Source organism: Callorhinus ursinus, unplaced genomic scaffold (genome assembly GCF_003265705.2).
Source record: "Callorhinus ursinus isolate GAN/ISIS: 27379988/994484 unplaced genomic scaffold, GSC_fseal_2.0 scaffold13, whole genome shotgun sequence".
Taxonomy (NCBI): Eukaryota; Metazoa; Chordata; class Mammalia; order Carnivora; family Otariidae; genus Callorhinus; species Callorhinus ursinus.
The window spans coordinates 38,657,283-38,673,174 of NW_027397075.1; the positions used below are offsets into that span (position 1 = coordinate 38,657,283).

Consider the following 15,892-nt stretch of genomic DNA (forward strand, 5'->3'; position numbering starts at 1 on the left):
TGATTTATAAGTTACTTGTGATTGTTACATTTACTTTTGGCAAACTTATAAAGAGGAGTCAACGGACATGGTCTGGAGGTAAAAAAAAAAAAAAGATATATTTTGAATAGGAGTGAACTACTTGGAAGTGAGGTGGGACTTAGAGAGGATTGTATACCTGAATGAAGCTAACATAACACTGTATGTTAATTATACTGTAATTAAAATAGAAAAAACCCAGATACTCTTTGAGGGGCCATGGAGAAACAATTCCATTATTCCAGGACCAAGGAATATAATGCAAATAAGACATTGAAAAAAGCCTAAAACAGCCCTAAATGCAAAAGTAAACTAAAATGTGTAATGAAAAACACATCCTATGAATGGAGGTCATTTAGGACTGAACTTTGTTGAGGAGGACTTCTGCTGTGATAGAATTAGACATTTCCTTTTGTACTTACGGTGGCATCATAGGTAGGAAAAAAACCTGAATTTTCTCTAAATTTATGCTTAACTTTTGCTTCTCAAATAGCCTTTAATTCATAGACATCATATTGACTACAAAATATGCTGATTATAAATATAAAAGTAATAAAATCAAGGCTTTGAGTAGAACAGATCATGAGAGCTACTTGAACAGATGCTCCCTTTAGTGAGAAGATTATATCTTCCAAATTGCTAAGCTGCTCTCCATAGTCATGCTCTTTAGAGTACTCTAAACACCTAGCATTTTAATTTCTCAGAACTTTGAGAAAGGGAAAATCAGACAAAGTCAAATATAAAGCAGAAAGTTAGAATTTGATTTGAATTGATACTATAAAATCATTTCTATTGCTCATGGTTCTTTATTGTCAACAACTTCCTTTAACTTCTTCAATGATTTTAGGAATTAAACACATCTATATTAGAACAGAAATAATTATTAAAATACTTCACCATATACTCTGAGGTCAATGTCCCTTTGTTTCTCTCCAGCAGCATTCACTGCCACGCAGGTATATCTCCCAGTATCACTGATTTGAGCGCTGGTCAGTGCTAGGATGCGGCCTCCAGACAGAACCTTTCAATGATAAGAAAGATAAATAGCCAACATGCCCCTCTGAGAAACAGCCTTTTTTTCTCCTATTTTCTGAGGTTAATCAGTTGACATTTGCCTCCAGAAAGATTTCCACTTGGACGTTTTATTTTATTTATTTTACCACTTGGATATTTTAAAATGGGCAAGCTTCGTATAATCTACTTCTTATCCTCTCTTTGAAAGAAGCCTGTGAAAAGCTAGAACCAAACTTGGAAACAACCACTGAAAACAAGTCCCTATGTACAAAATCAAGTGAAGGTCCAATCTCATCCATCCTTACTGCAGAGAGAGAAAAAGCCCACCAGGGGAGAAAGATGAGAAGAAGTGGGAATAAGAGCAGCTAATCTTCCTTCTAATTTTCTTGGTCAGGATAAATAAGAAGCTATAATTAATAGCAAAGTAGCAGCCAAATAAATTAATTAGTCACATTCATGGCTCTTTTATCCCAATGGTCTAGTTGTACTTCTAAAATACTGACATTAACTCTGGATCTTCTATAGGGTCCCAAATTCTGCAAGCAGTGGATTTTTGAGAAAAGCTAAAGTAGAATGGTGGGAAAACTAAGTTCTCTACTAGGCAAAATAAAATTAAAGTACACTTTAAAGGAGATATGTGTGCTTCTATAATTTTAATTTTGAGTCAATGTGAAGCACTTAAACAGCTTTCTCAGATTCAAATTTCATTTCTATAATGTTGCCTTTCTAATTTTTCTTACTTTATTACTTGATGTTTTTGTAAAATTAAATATACCCTATATGGTTCTCTAATTCATGAATGTTTCCAAACATTGTAATATAAATTTTAGGAGGAAATTCCTGTTTTTGTTGTTGATGAACACTTCTTTGTGCAAGGTATCTTTTGTGTTGGTGGCAGGGAATGGGGATGGGGAGGAAGGTAGAAAGTAAAACAAATGGTCAAAATATAGTATCTACATATGAAAAAAAAGATTTCTTAGATGTACTGAGCTTTTAAAGAATTGTTTAGAAATCCTAATTGTGTGGCTATGGTAATTATGGATATAAATGTGTATGTTTTTGGATAAACTTTGCTAATTCTTATTCTCCAAATCTTGTTAACAGCTTTACCTGTTCATACTGTATTTAATAATCAGGTGGTAGATTACCCTTAAGACACAACAGAGAGTACCTGTAACCCATTAGCAAAACTAGAGACAGGGCTCCCATCTTTCAACCAGGTCAGACTTGGGGCAGGGATTCCTCTGGCTTCACATTCTAACCTCACCAGGTTATTAACCACCACTGCCACCATGTTATTGCTGCCAGAAATCGATGGGGGCACTGAAAAGAAATAAAAAAGTAAATAAAAGTAAGATATATTAATATCACAGAATATTTCACTCAAAATAATGAATAGTATATATAATGTCTACAATTGTGTTTCCACATGTGGGTTTTTCATGGTTTTGTTTTGAGTTCTTTCACATCATTTATTTGAGATTCTAATCACAGCTATCCAATTATCAATAATTTCCATTTTACAGATGAGGAAAAGGAGGTTCTGCTACTTTGTTTAGGAAATCCAGTTTTTAATGCCAGAGTGCATTTTTATTTCTTGATTTCCAGGTGTGTTTGTGCGTGTGTGTGTGTGTGTGTGTGTGTGTGTGTGTGTGTGTGTGTCTTCCTCCACTGTATCCCTGACAACTACATTGGCTTAAAAGCATTATTAGAGGTAATAACTTAAAATCTTTGTTTGACCAAAATCTATGATTTTGATAGATAATATTTGCAAAGAGGGTTATTGTCATTAACTGATAAGATTGTTGATAACTATTTCAACAGTTCATCTAAAGCAAATTGAAGTTCAACAGCATGGAAAACTAGAGCATTTTAATAGGAATCAGGAAATAAAAACAGTCATCAGTTTTAGAACACTGCACCTTTAAATAAAGATGACAAAACACACTATTCACAACTAAAATTTTATAGAAGCACTTAATCATTTTGAATGCATTTTTACCCCAGGATGAATCTAGGAGAAGTGCCACTAACCATGGACCTGCAGACTATAAAATAACTCCGTAGCTCCAGCTGAGTTGATGGCTACACATTTATATATACCAGCATCCGTGATCTGGGCACTCTCGATATCAATGATCTGTCCTCTGCTCAAGAAAGTCACACCGGTGGAACCTGAGAGTGCACGATTATCTTTGTACCATGTAATAACTGCAGGGGGAAGAAGAAAGAAGTCCAACTATTTAAATTTTTTCTTTTAAAGCTCAATGCCTCCAAATTGGAGGTTAACTAGAATAATAAGAACTGCTTTATTCTTAGGCTTATAATTCAAGCTTAATCAGTTTAAATATCTCTTTAGGATTGGTTTTGAGGAGGAGGTAAGCCTAAGAAAAACATGAAAAGCCAAGCCAATATAAGAGTCCTGAAAATGAAATTATAAAGCAAATATTCTTTATATTATCTCTAATGTATCAATATTGTTTGATTGCAAACTTTTAACCAATTCTATTTCTTTTTGTTGTATATATTCCTGTTAACTATAAAAATTTTGTCTATGCATTTGATCAAGACCAAAGACTATACACACTATTAGCCTAAAAAATTATATTGTTATTGATTCATATTAATAACTTACCAGTGATGAGAATCAACAAAAAGAATAATATTCTCATTAAATGACTGATTTATAAAGATAATCAATTTGAACTAGAGAAAAAAATGTTTTTCAACATAAACGTATAAAAAACTACCATTGTGGGTTTTGTGGCCACAGTAAGGACCATAAGACAATTAGTTATCCACGTATTTCTACCTTGTTTAAATGGGTAAATTATTTCATGCAGCTAGAAGCAATGAAAATTCAAAAATATCATCCACCTAATTATATCCTCCTTATCACTGCTTTACCCTTGGAATGTATTCCATAATCTTTCCTTTATTAGTAATTATTATATTGTGCTCATAAACAGATTCAGCTTTTCCCAGAAATCTTAAAACGTCACTAAGTTAGGGAGTCCACAAGTAAACCTACCGGGTAAGGGATTTCCAGCTGCCTTACACTCCAACTGAATGGGGTTGTTCACCACCACAGTCTCATTCAGCATCTTTCCTGCATCCTCCAGACTAGGTGGTTCTACAAGAGGCCCAAACATAATTAATTCACATAAGTAGGATATTTAAACTGATACTATATGCTCAGTGGAAATTATCGTTCCTTTCTGTCTTTCACATATCTACACTGATATACTTGGAACAAAAGTATTCTATTAAGTAGAACTGAAGAACAGGATGAAAAAAAGATCTTGGGGCACCTGGGTGACTCAGTCTGTTGGGAATCTGCCTTTGGCTCAGGTCATGATCTCTGGGTCCTGGGATTGAGCCCTGCATTGGGTTTCCTACTTAGCGGGGAATCTACTTCTCTCTCTCTCTCTTCTTCTGCCCATACCCCACGGCTCATTCTCTCTCACACAAATAAATAAATAAAATCTCTTAAAAAACAGAATAAATACATATAAGTTTATTTTTAAAAAGATCTTAATAAGTTTTCAGGATCATTCATTCTTTTGTCCCCAGTAGGAAAATCCTCAGAATTATAGATTAGCAGGATGGTAAGAAAGTTAAAGGACTATTTTTTTATTCCAATTAATCTGATTGGTCTGATGATGAATTGCCTTTAACAAGAAGTAAGCTATCCCGGCGGGCGGAGCAAGATGGCGGAGGAGTAGGAGACCTGGGTTTTGTCTGGTCTCAGGAATTCAGCTGAATAGGGATCAAACCATTCTGAACACCTACGAACTCAACAGGAGATCGAAGAACAGAGTAGCAACAACTCTCTGAACAGAGAAGTGACCACTTACTGGAAGGCAGGACGTGTGGAGAAGGGAATCCGAGGCGATATTCGGGAGGATAGATGGCGGGGGAGGGGGCCTCCGTCGGCCACTTCTGGCAAGTGATAGAGCCGCGGAGCACAAAATCGGAACTTTTAAAAGTCGGCTCTGCTGAGGGACATCGCTCCAGTGGCTAAGCGGGGGGTGGAACCCTCGCGGGACAGTGTGGTCTCTGGACCCTCGGGGTCACAGAAAAACCGGGGGTGCCTGAGTGCAGCAGAGCTCCCAGGTATTGAAGCAGGGAAGCTGGCTGCAGAGACAAAGCCGAGGCGCGGGCTCTCAGCTTGGGGTTGCCATAAACTGTGAGCCGCAGCCAAGTCGGGCCACTGCTCCTCCAGCAGGGACCCAACAAGCGGCAGAACTGGAGAGACTCCCCTTCCTCCCTGGGGAGGAGTGGCGCGGGAGCGCACTGCAGGGATCTGCTGGGTTTGGAGACTCCACACGGGGTCGGGAGCCAGAGAGAAACGCTCGGTCACAGGCCGGGTGAGCACGGACTGTGGCCAGAGACCAGGGAGACGGGAGTGATTGCTTTTCTCTGGGGGCACACTGAGGAGCGGGGCCCCGAGTTCTCAGCTCCTCCGGATGGCCACCAGCGGAGGCCACCATTTTCACCCTGGTCCTCTAAAACTGTACTGAGAGCTTGCAGGGAACAAAAGCTCCTGAGAGCAAACCTGAGCAGCTTGCTTAGCCCGGACCGACAAGGGCAGGGCAAAGACATTTGGGAACCACAGCAACAGGCCCCTCCCCCAGAAGATCAGCACGAACAGCCACAAGCCAAGAACAAGTTTACCAATCAAGGAGAACGGGAGAACTCCAGCGCTAGGGGAATACTGCACAGAGAATTCATGGCTTTTTTTTACCATGATTCATTAGTTTTTCAAAGTTAATTTTTTTAACTGTTTTTTTTTAATTTTTCTTTTTCCCTTTTTTAACCAACATCTTATCAATCCCTTTTTAAAAAAACATTTTTTATTTTTCATTTTTAGAGTCATATTTTATCCCTTCATTATAGTTACCCATATTTTTGGCATATATATATAAGTTGTTCTCTCTTTAAAATTTTGAGATACAGTTTCTCCTAACAGATCAAAATATACCCTAAAACAGATCAAAATATACCCTAAATCACTAGTGTATGGCTTTGTTCTAGTCTCCTGCCTGATCACATTCTCTGCCTTTTCTTTTTCATCTTTTTCTTTAATCTTCTTTCTTTTTTCAAACAACTTCTTATCTTATCAATTCCTTTTATAAAATTTTTTATAATTTTCATCTTTACAGTCATCTTCCATCCCTTCATAGTATCAACCCTTATTTTGTACATATGTCTTTCTTCCTTTAAAATTTTAGGAGGAACTTTTTTCTAACAGACCAAAATACGCCCAAAATCTAGTGTGTGGCACTGATCTATGCACTAGCCTGATCATATTTGATCATATTCTGTTTTTTTTTGTATTGTTCTGTTTTTGTTTTTATCTTTTTCTTTTTGTTTTTTTTCTCTTTCTTTTTTCTTTCTTTCCCTTTCTTTTCCCCTGGTTTCAGGTCTTTTCTGATTTGTATAGAGTATATTTCATGGGGACATTGTTAACCTGTTAGCATTTTGTTCTTTCATTCATCTATTCTCCTCTGGACAAAATGACAAGATGAAAAAAATCACCTCAGCAAAAAGAACAAGAGGTAGTACCATCTGCTAGGGACCTACTCAATACGGACATTAGTACGATGTTGGACCTAGAGTTCAGAATCATGAATTTAAAGATACTAGCTGGGCTTGAAAAAAGCATGGACGTTATTAGAGAAACCCTTTCTGGAGAAATAAAAGAACTAAAATCTAACCAAGTCAAAATCAAAAAGGCTATTACTGAGGTGCAATCAAAAATGGGGGCACTAACTGCTAGGATAAATGAGGCAGAAGAGAGAATCAGCGATATAGAACATCAAATGATGGAAAATAAAGAGGCTGAGAAAAAGAGAGAAACAACTACAGGATCACGAGGGCAGAATTCGAGAGATAAGCGATATGAGAAGACAAAACAATATTAGAATCATTGGGATCCCAGAAGAAGAAGAAAGAGAGAGAGGGGCAGAAGGTATATTGGAGCAAATAATAGCAGAGAACTTCCCTAATGTGAGGAAGAAAACAGGCATCAAAATCCAGGAGGCACAGAGAACCCCTCTCAAAATCAATAATAATAGGTCAACACCCCGACATCTAATAGTAAAACTTACGAGTCTCAGAGACAAAGAGAAAATCCTGAAAGCAGCTCCGGAGAAGAGATATGTAACCTACAATGGTAGAAATATTAGATTGGCAACAGACCTATCCACAGAGACTTGGCAGGCCAGAAAGGACTGGCGTGATATCTTCAGAGCACTAAACGAGAAAAATATGCAGCCAAGAATACTATATCCAGCTAGGCTGTCATTGAAAATAGAAGGAGAGATAAAAAGCTTCCAGGACAAACAAAAACTAAAGGAATTTGCAAACACGAAACCAGCCCTCTAAGAAATATTGAAAGGGGTCCTCTAAGCAAAAAGAGAGCCTAAAAGCAGCATAGATCAGAAAGGAACACAGACAATCTACAGTAACAGTCACCTTACAGGCAATACAATGGCTCTAAATTCATATCTTTCAATAGTTACCCCGAATGTAAATGGGCTAAATACCCCAATCAAAAGACACAGGCTATCAGATTGGATTAAAAAACAAGACCCATCGATATGCTGTCTGCAAGAGACTCATTTTAGATCCAAAGACACCCCCACATTGAAAGTGAGGGGGTGGAAAACCATTTACCATGCTAATGGACACCAAAAGAAAGCTGGGGTGGCAATCCTTATATCAGACAAATTAGATTTTAAAACAAAGACTGTAATAAGAGATGAAGAAGGACACTATATCCTACTTAAAGGGTCTATCCAACAAGAAGATCTAACAATTGTAAATATCTATGCCCCTGACATGGGAGCAGCCAATTATATAAGGCAATTAATAACAAAAGCAAAGAAACACATTGACAACAGTACAATAATAGTGGGGGACGTTAACACCCCCCTCACTGAAATGGACAGATCATCTAAGCAAAACATCAACAAGGAAATAAAGACTTTAAATGACACACTGGACCAAATGGACTTCACAGACATATTCAGAACATTCCATCCCAAAGCAACGGAATACACATTCTTCTCTAGTGCCCATAGAACACTCTCCAGAATTGATCACATCCTAGGTCACAAATCAGGTCTCAATTGGTACCAAAAGATTGGGATATTCCCTGCATATTTTCAGACCACAATGCTTTGAAACTAGAACTCAATCACAAGAGGAAAGTCAGAAAGAACTCAAATACGTGGAGGCTAAAGAGCATCCTACTAAAGAATGAATGGGTCAACCAGGAAATTAAAGAAGAATTAAAAAAATTCATGGAAACAAATGAAAATGAAAACACAACTGTTCAAAATCTTTGGGATACAGCAAAGCCAGTCCTAATACAAGCCTTTCTCAAGAAACAAAAAAGGTCTCAAATACACAACCTAACCCTACACCTAAAGGAGCTGAAGAAAGAACAGCAAATAAAGCCTAAAACCAGCAGGAGAAGAGAAATAATAAAGATCGGAGCAGAAATCAATGAAATAGAAACCAAAAGAACAGTAGAACAGATCAACGAAACTAGGAGCTGGTTCTTTGAAAGAATTAACAAGATTGATAAACCCCTGGCCAGACTTATCAAAAAGAAAAGAGAAATGACCCAAATCAACAAAATCATGAATGAAAGAAGAGAGATCACAACCAACACCAAAGAAATACAAACAATTGTAAGAACATATTATGAGCAACTCTATGCCAGCAAATTAGATAACCTGGAAGAAATGGATGCATTCCTAGAGATGTATCAACTACCAAAATTGAACCAGGAAGAAATAGAAAACTTGAACAGACCTATCACCACTAAGGAAATTGAAGCAGTCATCAAAAATCTCCCAACAAACAAAAGCCCAGGGCCAGATGGCTTCCCAGGGGAATTCTATCAGACATTTAAAGAAGAATTAATACCTATTCTCCTGAAACTGTTCCAAAAAATAGAAATGGAAGGAAAACTTCCAAACTCGTTTTATGAGGCCACCATTACCTTGATCCCAAAACCAGACAAAGACCCCATCAAAAAGGGAGGGTATATACCTCAATATCATAAAAACCATCTATGAGAAACCTACAGCGAATATCATTCTCAATGGGGAAAAGGTGAGAACTTTTCCCCTAAGGTCGGGATTGCGGCAGGGATGTCCGCTATCACCACTGCTATTCAACATAGTATTAGAAGTCCTAGCCACAGCAATCAGACAACAAAAAGAAATCAAAGGCATCCAAATCGGCAAAGAGGAAGTCAAACTCTCACTCTTTGCAGATGATATGATACTTTATGTGGGAAACCCAAAAGACTCCACCCCAAAACTGCTAGAACTCATACCGGAATTCGGTAAAGTAGCAGGATATAAAATCAATGCACAGAAATCAGTGGCATTCCTATACACCAACAACAAGACAGAAGAGAGACAAATCAAGGAGTTGATCCCATTTACAATTGCACCCAAAACCATAAGATACCTAGGAATAAATTTAACCAAAGAGGCAAAGGATCTGTACTCAGAAAACTATAAAATACTCATGAAAGAAATTGAAGAAGACACAAAGAAATGGAAAAACATTCCATGCTCATGGATTGGGAGAACAAACATTGTGAAGATGTCAATGCTACCTAGAGCAATCTACTCATTCAATGCAATCCCCATCAAAATACCATCCACTTTTTTCAAAGAAATGGAACAAATAATCCTAAAATTTTATGGAACCAGAAGAGACCCCGAATAGACAGAGGAATATTGAAAAAGAAAAGCAAAGCTGGCGGCATCACAATTCCGGACTTCCAGCTCCATTACAAACCTGTCATCATCAAGACAGAATGGTACTGGCACAAAAACAGACACATAGATCAATGGAACAGAATAGAGAGCCCAGAAATGGACCCTCAACTCTATGGTCAACTCATCTTTGACAAAGCAGGAAAGAATGTCCAATGGAAAAAGACAGTCTCTTCAACAAATGGTGTTGGGAAAATTGGACAGCCACATGCAGAAGAATGAAACTGGACCGTTTCCTTACACCACACACAAAAATAGACTCAAAATGGTTGAAAGACCTAAACGTGAGACAGGAGTCCATCAAAATCCTAAAGGAGAACACAGGTAGCAACCTCTTCGACCTCAGCCGCAGCAACGTCTTCCTAGAAACATCGCCAAAGGCAAGGGAAGCAAGGGCAAATATGAACTATTGGAATTTCATGAAGATAAAAAGCTTTTGCACAGCAAAAGAGAGTCCACAAAATCAAAAGACAACCGACAGAATGGGAGAAGATATTTGCAAATGACATATTAGATAAAGGGCTAGTATCCAGGGTGCCTGGGTGGCTCAGTTGGTTGGGCGACTGCCTTCGGCTCCGGTCATGATCCTGGGGTCCCGGGATCGAGTCCCGCATCAGGCTCCCTGCTCAGCAGGGAGTCTGCTTCTCCCTCTGACCCTCTTCCCTCTTGTGCTCTCTATCTCTTATTCCCTCTCTCTCAAATAAATAAACAAAATCTTTAAAAAAAAAAAAGGGCTAGTATCCAAAATCTATAGAGAACTTATCAAACTCAACACCCAAAGAACAAATAATCCAATCAAGAAATGGGCAGAAGACATGAACAGACATTTTTCCAAAGAAGACATCCAAATGGCCAACAGACACATGAAAAAGTGCTCAACATCACTCGGCATCAGGGAAATCCAAATCAAAACCTGAACGAGATACCACCTCACACCAGTCAGAATGGCTAAAATTAACTAGTCAGGAAACGACAGATGGTGGTGGGGATGTGGAGAAAGGGGAACCCTCCAACACTGTTGGTGGGAATGCAAGCTGGTGCAGACACTCTGGAAAACAGTATGGAGGTTCCTCAAAAAGTTGAAAATAGAGCTACCATACGATCCAGGAATTGCACTACTGGGTATTTACCCCAAAGATACAAATGTAGGGATCCAAAGGGGTACGTGCACCCTGATGTTTATAGCAGCAATGTCCACAATAGCCAAACTGTGGAAAGAGCCAAGATGTCCAACGACAGATGAATGGATAAAGAAGAAGTGGTATATATACACAATGGAATATTATGCAGCCATCAAAAGGAATGAGATCTTGCCATTTGCAACGATGTGGATGGAACTGGAGGGTGTTATGCTGAGTGAAATAAGTCAATCAGAGAAAGACATGTATCATATGACCTCACTGATATGAGGAATTCTTAATCTCAGGAAACAAACTGAGGGTTGCTGGAGTGGTGGGGGGTGGGAGGGATGGGTTGGCTGGGTGATAGGCATTGGGGAGGGTATGTGCTATGGTGAGCACTGTGAATTGTGCAAGACTGTTGAATCACAGATCTGTACCTCTGAAACAAATAATGCAACATATGTTAAGAAAAAAGAAAAAGAAGAAGATAGCAGGAGGGGAAGAATGAAGGGGAGTAAGTCAGAGGGGGAGACGAACCATGAGAGACGATGGACTCTGAAAAACAAACTGAGGGTTCTAGAGGGGAGGGGGGTGGGAGGATGGGTTAGCCTGGTGATGGGTATTAAAGAGGGCATGTTCTGCATGGAGCCCTGGGTGTTTTGAACAAACAATGAATCATGGAACACTACATCAAAAACTAATGATGTAATGTATGGTGATTAACATAACAAAAAAATATAAAAAAGAAAATAAATAAGCTATCCCATTTGAACTCTTCCAGTAAAAGAGAAATCAATATTTCTCATAATATCTGACTTTATCTTCAGATAGTACTATCTTAAACCATTTCGGAAAAATTAGAATCTTTTTTTTTGTTTAGTAGCAGTTTTTTCTTTTGATATAAAAGTTATAATTAAATTGTTAGTAAAATAAAATAGAAATTATTTTAAATAAATTTATTAAATAATTTTAAATAAATTAAATTTATTTAATGTTCATATAATAAAGTAGGAATTTGGAAAGTCTGAGAGGCATATAGGAATAAAAGGAATAACAACATAGAATAGCAATGCGCTATGTTTCTAACACTATCTCAAGGAGTATAGGAAGAATGCCAGGATGAAAAACTCACAAGTAAACTAGAGGCCTTATCATACTGTGAGAAGATGCTGTAGATGTAAGTTAGTATTTGAAGTTTATAGAAAAACTACATTTTAAATTTGACTCATTTAATGCAGTGGAGCCCTTCAACCCCAACCCATATACAATCAAGCAATCAATCTATTCATTAATCTAGTAAAAACAGATGAGGAAAGGAGAAAGGAGAACTAAATAAGAAATAAAATCAACTATGTAAATCAAGAGCTTAAATGTGAATGAGCTTAGTTTTTTACTCAATAGACAAAGAGCCAACATATCTGTGCGTTAACACTATTTTCTTTATTTTTTATTTTTAACGATTTATTTATTGGGGGGAGGGGCAGGGGGAGAGAGAGAATCCTAAGCAGACACCCTGCTAAGCAAAGACCCCAATGCAGGCTCTATCCCTTGACCCAGAGACCATGACCTGAACTGAAATCAAGAGTCAGACGCTTAACTGACTGAGCCACCCAGGCACCCCAACACTATTTTTTTAAAGATTTTACCTATTTATTTTGAGATAGAGGGAGAGTGAGAGTAAGAGCACAAGCTGGAAGATTGAGGGAGAGGGAGAAGCAGGCTCCCCACTGAGTAGGGAGCCCGAAGTAAGGCTCAATCCCAGGACCCTGGGATCAGGACCTGAGCTAAAAGCAGACGCTTAACCAACTGAGACACTCAGGTGCCCCCAACACTATTTTATTTAATAAAAAAGTCCAAGTGGATATAGAGCATAAATAAAAAAACTCACAAAAATACTGACAATAAAGAGCTGGGCAAAGATATGCCAGGACAATAGGGTGACATCAATTTCTGACACACTGGTATAGTAAGCAAAAATCATTAAACATGCCAAAGCAACGTGCTTTCTATTGCCTAAAATGTCACGATTCATGAAGAATCCATTATAAATGTTTTATGCATTGACTAACAAAGCAAAATTGTTAAAGAGCAGGAAAATTTTGAAAAATCTAAAAGTAGTATATTTTAGTGCACCTTTCTCAGGAATTCATTACAGTGAAACAAAAATTAGGTTTTAAAGAATTTGAAAGATAAAATTACCCATCCAGACTGTGAGTGTGTATGTACACTTATAGTTAACAAGGAATATACATTTTTTTCAAATGCCAATAGAATATGTTCAAAACTGACTATATATTAGGCCACAAAATCATTTATAGCCACAATTTAATAAAACTATAATAAAAATGAGTAGAAATCAAAAACAAAAATATAAAGCTCTTTACAAGGGGAAAACATTAAAGAGGAAATCAAGATAAAAGTATAAAGAAAAAATAAAATAGAGATTGATTAAAATTAAAACATATAGTATGTCACATAGTTGTATAGTATAGTACTCAAAGGAAATCGTAGAGCCCTAATTAACATATTAAAAACTAGAAACAATGAGAATAAGTGTTCTAAGCATTCAACTCAGCATCCAGAAAAAGAACAATAAAATAAACCAAAAGAAGTTAGGAATAAAGAAATAATAAAAACAAAAGCAGAAGACAATACCAAAGAAAACAAATAAGCATAAACAACAACAAAAGGCAATGAAACTCAAAGCTGGTTTTCAACAAGTTTAAAATTAAAATCTGTCCGCAGGGTAAATGTCTTTGTGGGTCAGATCTCTGTATGTCTGGAGGTTGTCCTGAACACAAAGCCTAGAACCTAATCCTCCTTCATATCTGTGTCCATTTAATTCAGTGTGTTAACCCTTCCTGCTTGAAAAGACTAGAATGTTTCTGTTTTCTGCACTGAATTCAGATGAATGATATGGCATTTAAACACAAAAGACCTTTAAATATGGCTATCTGACGTTTTCAACTGAAAAGGAAAAATGTCCATGGCACATTCCTTCTAAACAGTTATTTAAATACTCACTTGAAGCCTTCTGGACTGAAGTGATCACTGAAGGCTTTGACAGACTATGTAACTGCTGCAATAAAACATTATGGTAAGAATAAGAAATGCAAGAGCTATGGAGTGGGTTCGCTATTTTTCACTCCTCTAGAGAACTTAAAGAAAAAAGATTAGACGTCAGCAAAAATGGCAGAGTAAGTACTCCAAAAATCCATTCCTCCATAAAAGAAACAAGAACACTGGAAAATTTGTCAAAATCAACTTTTTCAGAACTCTGGAAATTAACCAAAGACTTGCAACAATCCAAGAAGTGCTCATTCAAGAAAAACAGCTAAATCTCATTAAGAACAGTGAGTTTTATGGCATTTTATCTCCCTCTATTCCCACCAGTCTCTCCACAGATCAGCAGTAACCTTGAAAACAGATAGCCTAGCAACCACAGTGAAAAAAGCAGCCTAGCAGATACTGAAAGAAGCAGAATGGGTTTGGAGCTACCTAAGAGCATCATTCCTAGAAAACTGTCACTATTTGACCTGTCTGGCCCTTCCCTGGAAATCCACACTCAAAAGACTTGTCTTTATTTAATCGGCTTCAGAGTTTGCTTAGTGCAAACAGCCTTTTCCCCAGGGGCATGTTAAAAAATCTGTAAAAACAGACTTCACAGAAATTGTTCAGAAACCTCACCATATTAGTTTCCTCTTGCTTTCGCAACAAATTGCCTCAAACTTGACAGTTTAAACAATACAAATTTATTATCTTACAGTTTTATGGGTAAGAAGTCCAACACAGTCTCACTGGGTTAAAATAAATGTCTCAGAAGGGCTCAGTTCCTTTCTGTAGGCTGCAGAGGAGAATCTATTTCCTTGCCTTTTCCAATTTACAGAGGTCACTTATATTTCTTAGCTTGTGGCCTCCCTTCCTCCGCCTTCAAAACCAGTAATGGAGATGTGTGGAGGACTCATAAGACCTTCTCACATCCAATCACTCTGAAGTCCTGCCTCCTTCTTCCACTTTTAATGTCCCTATGATTACACTGGGTCTACCTGGATAATCCTGGGTAATCTCCGTATGTTAAGGTCAGTTGATTAACAACCTTAATTCCGTCTGTATTCTTAATTCCTCTTTGACATGTAATCTAATATACTCACAGATTCTAGAAGTAGGATGTGAACATTTTGGGGAGGAACAGTATTCTACCTACTCATTAAATAAATAAACAGAAGACAAAAACCAAAAACCCCATCAATAGTAGTGACCACTACCACAACAATAACAATGGAAAGAAGAGAATATGGTTTCCAGAATGGCCACATTATATTATTATTTTTGAATTTTTATTTTTTAATTCTAGTATAGTTACAGTGTTATATCAGTTTCAGGTGTAAAATATAGCGATTCAACAATTATATACCTCACTCAGTGGTCATCATGGTAAGTGTGCTCTTAATCTCCTTCACCTATTTCATCCATCCCCTCAACCACCTCCCTTCTGGTGGTAACCATCAGTTTGTTCTCCACAGCTAAGAGTCTGGTTTTTTGGCTTGTCTCTTTTTCTTTGTTCTTTTGTTTTGTTTCTTAAATTCCACATGTGAGTGAAATCATGATATTTGTCTTTCTCTGACTTATTTCACTTAGCATTATACTCTCAAGATGCAGCCATGTTGTTGCAGATGGAAAGACTTCATTCTTTTTTATGGCTAAGTAATATCCCATTATATCTATCTATCTATCTATCTATCTATCTATCTAATCTATCATCTATCTGTCTCACAATATCACATCTTTATCCACTCATCTATTGATGGACACTTGGGTTGCTTCCATAATTTGGCTATTATAAGTAATGCCGCAATAAATATAGGGGTGCATATATCTTTTCGAATCAGTGTTTGTGTATTCTTTGGGTAAATACCCAATAGTGGAATTACT

At 37.4% G+C, this 15,892-nt stretch overlaps 1 protein-coding gene across 1 annotated transcript in view; it reads right to left on the reverse strand.

Moving 5' to 3' along the window:
* The window catches only part of HMCN1 (hemicentin 1), a 489,046-nt gene that overhangs the window by 153,366 nt on the left and 319,788 nt on the right, over positions 1–15,892 (reverse strand). Inside the window, exons 37-40 of the mRNA XM_025877925.2 lie at positions 4,064–4,165; positions 3,067–3,243; positions 2,204–2,355; positions 916–1,039 (exon numbers count right to left, since the gene is read on the reverse strand). Of these exons, the coding sequence (XP_025733710.1) occupies positions 916–1,039; positions 2,204–2,355; positions 3,067–3,243; positions 4,064–4,165 (555 nt within the window). The remainder of the gene's footprint in view (positions 1–915; positions 1,040–2,203; positions 2,356–3,066; positions 3,244–4,063; positions 4,166–15,892) is intronic.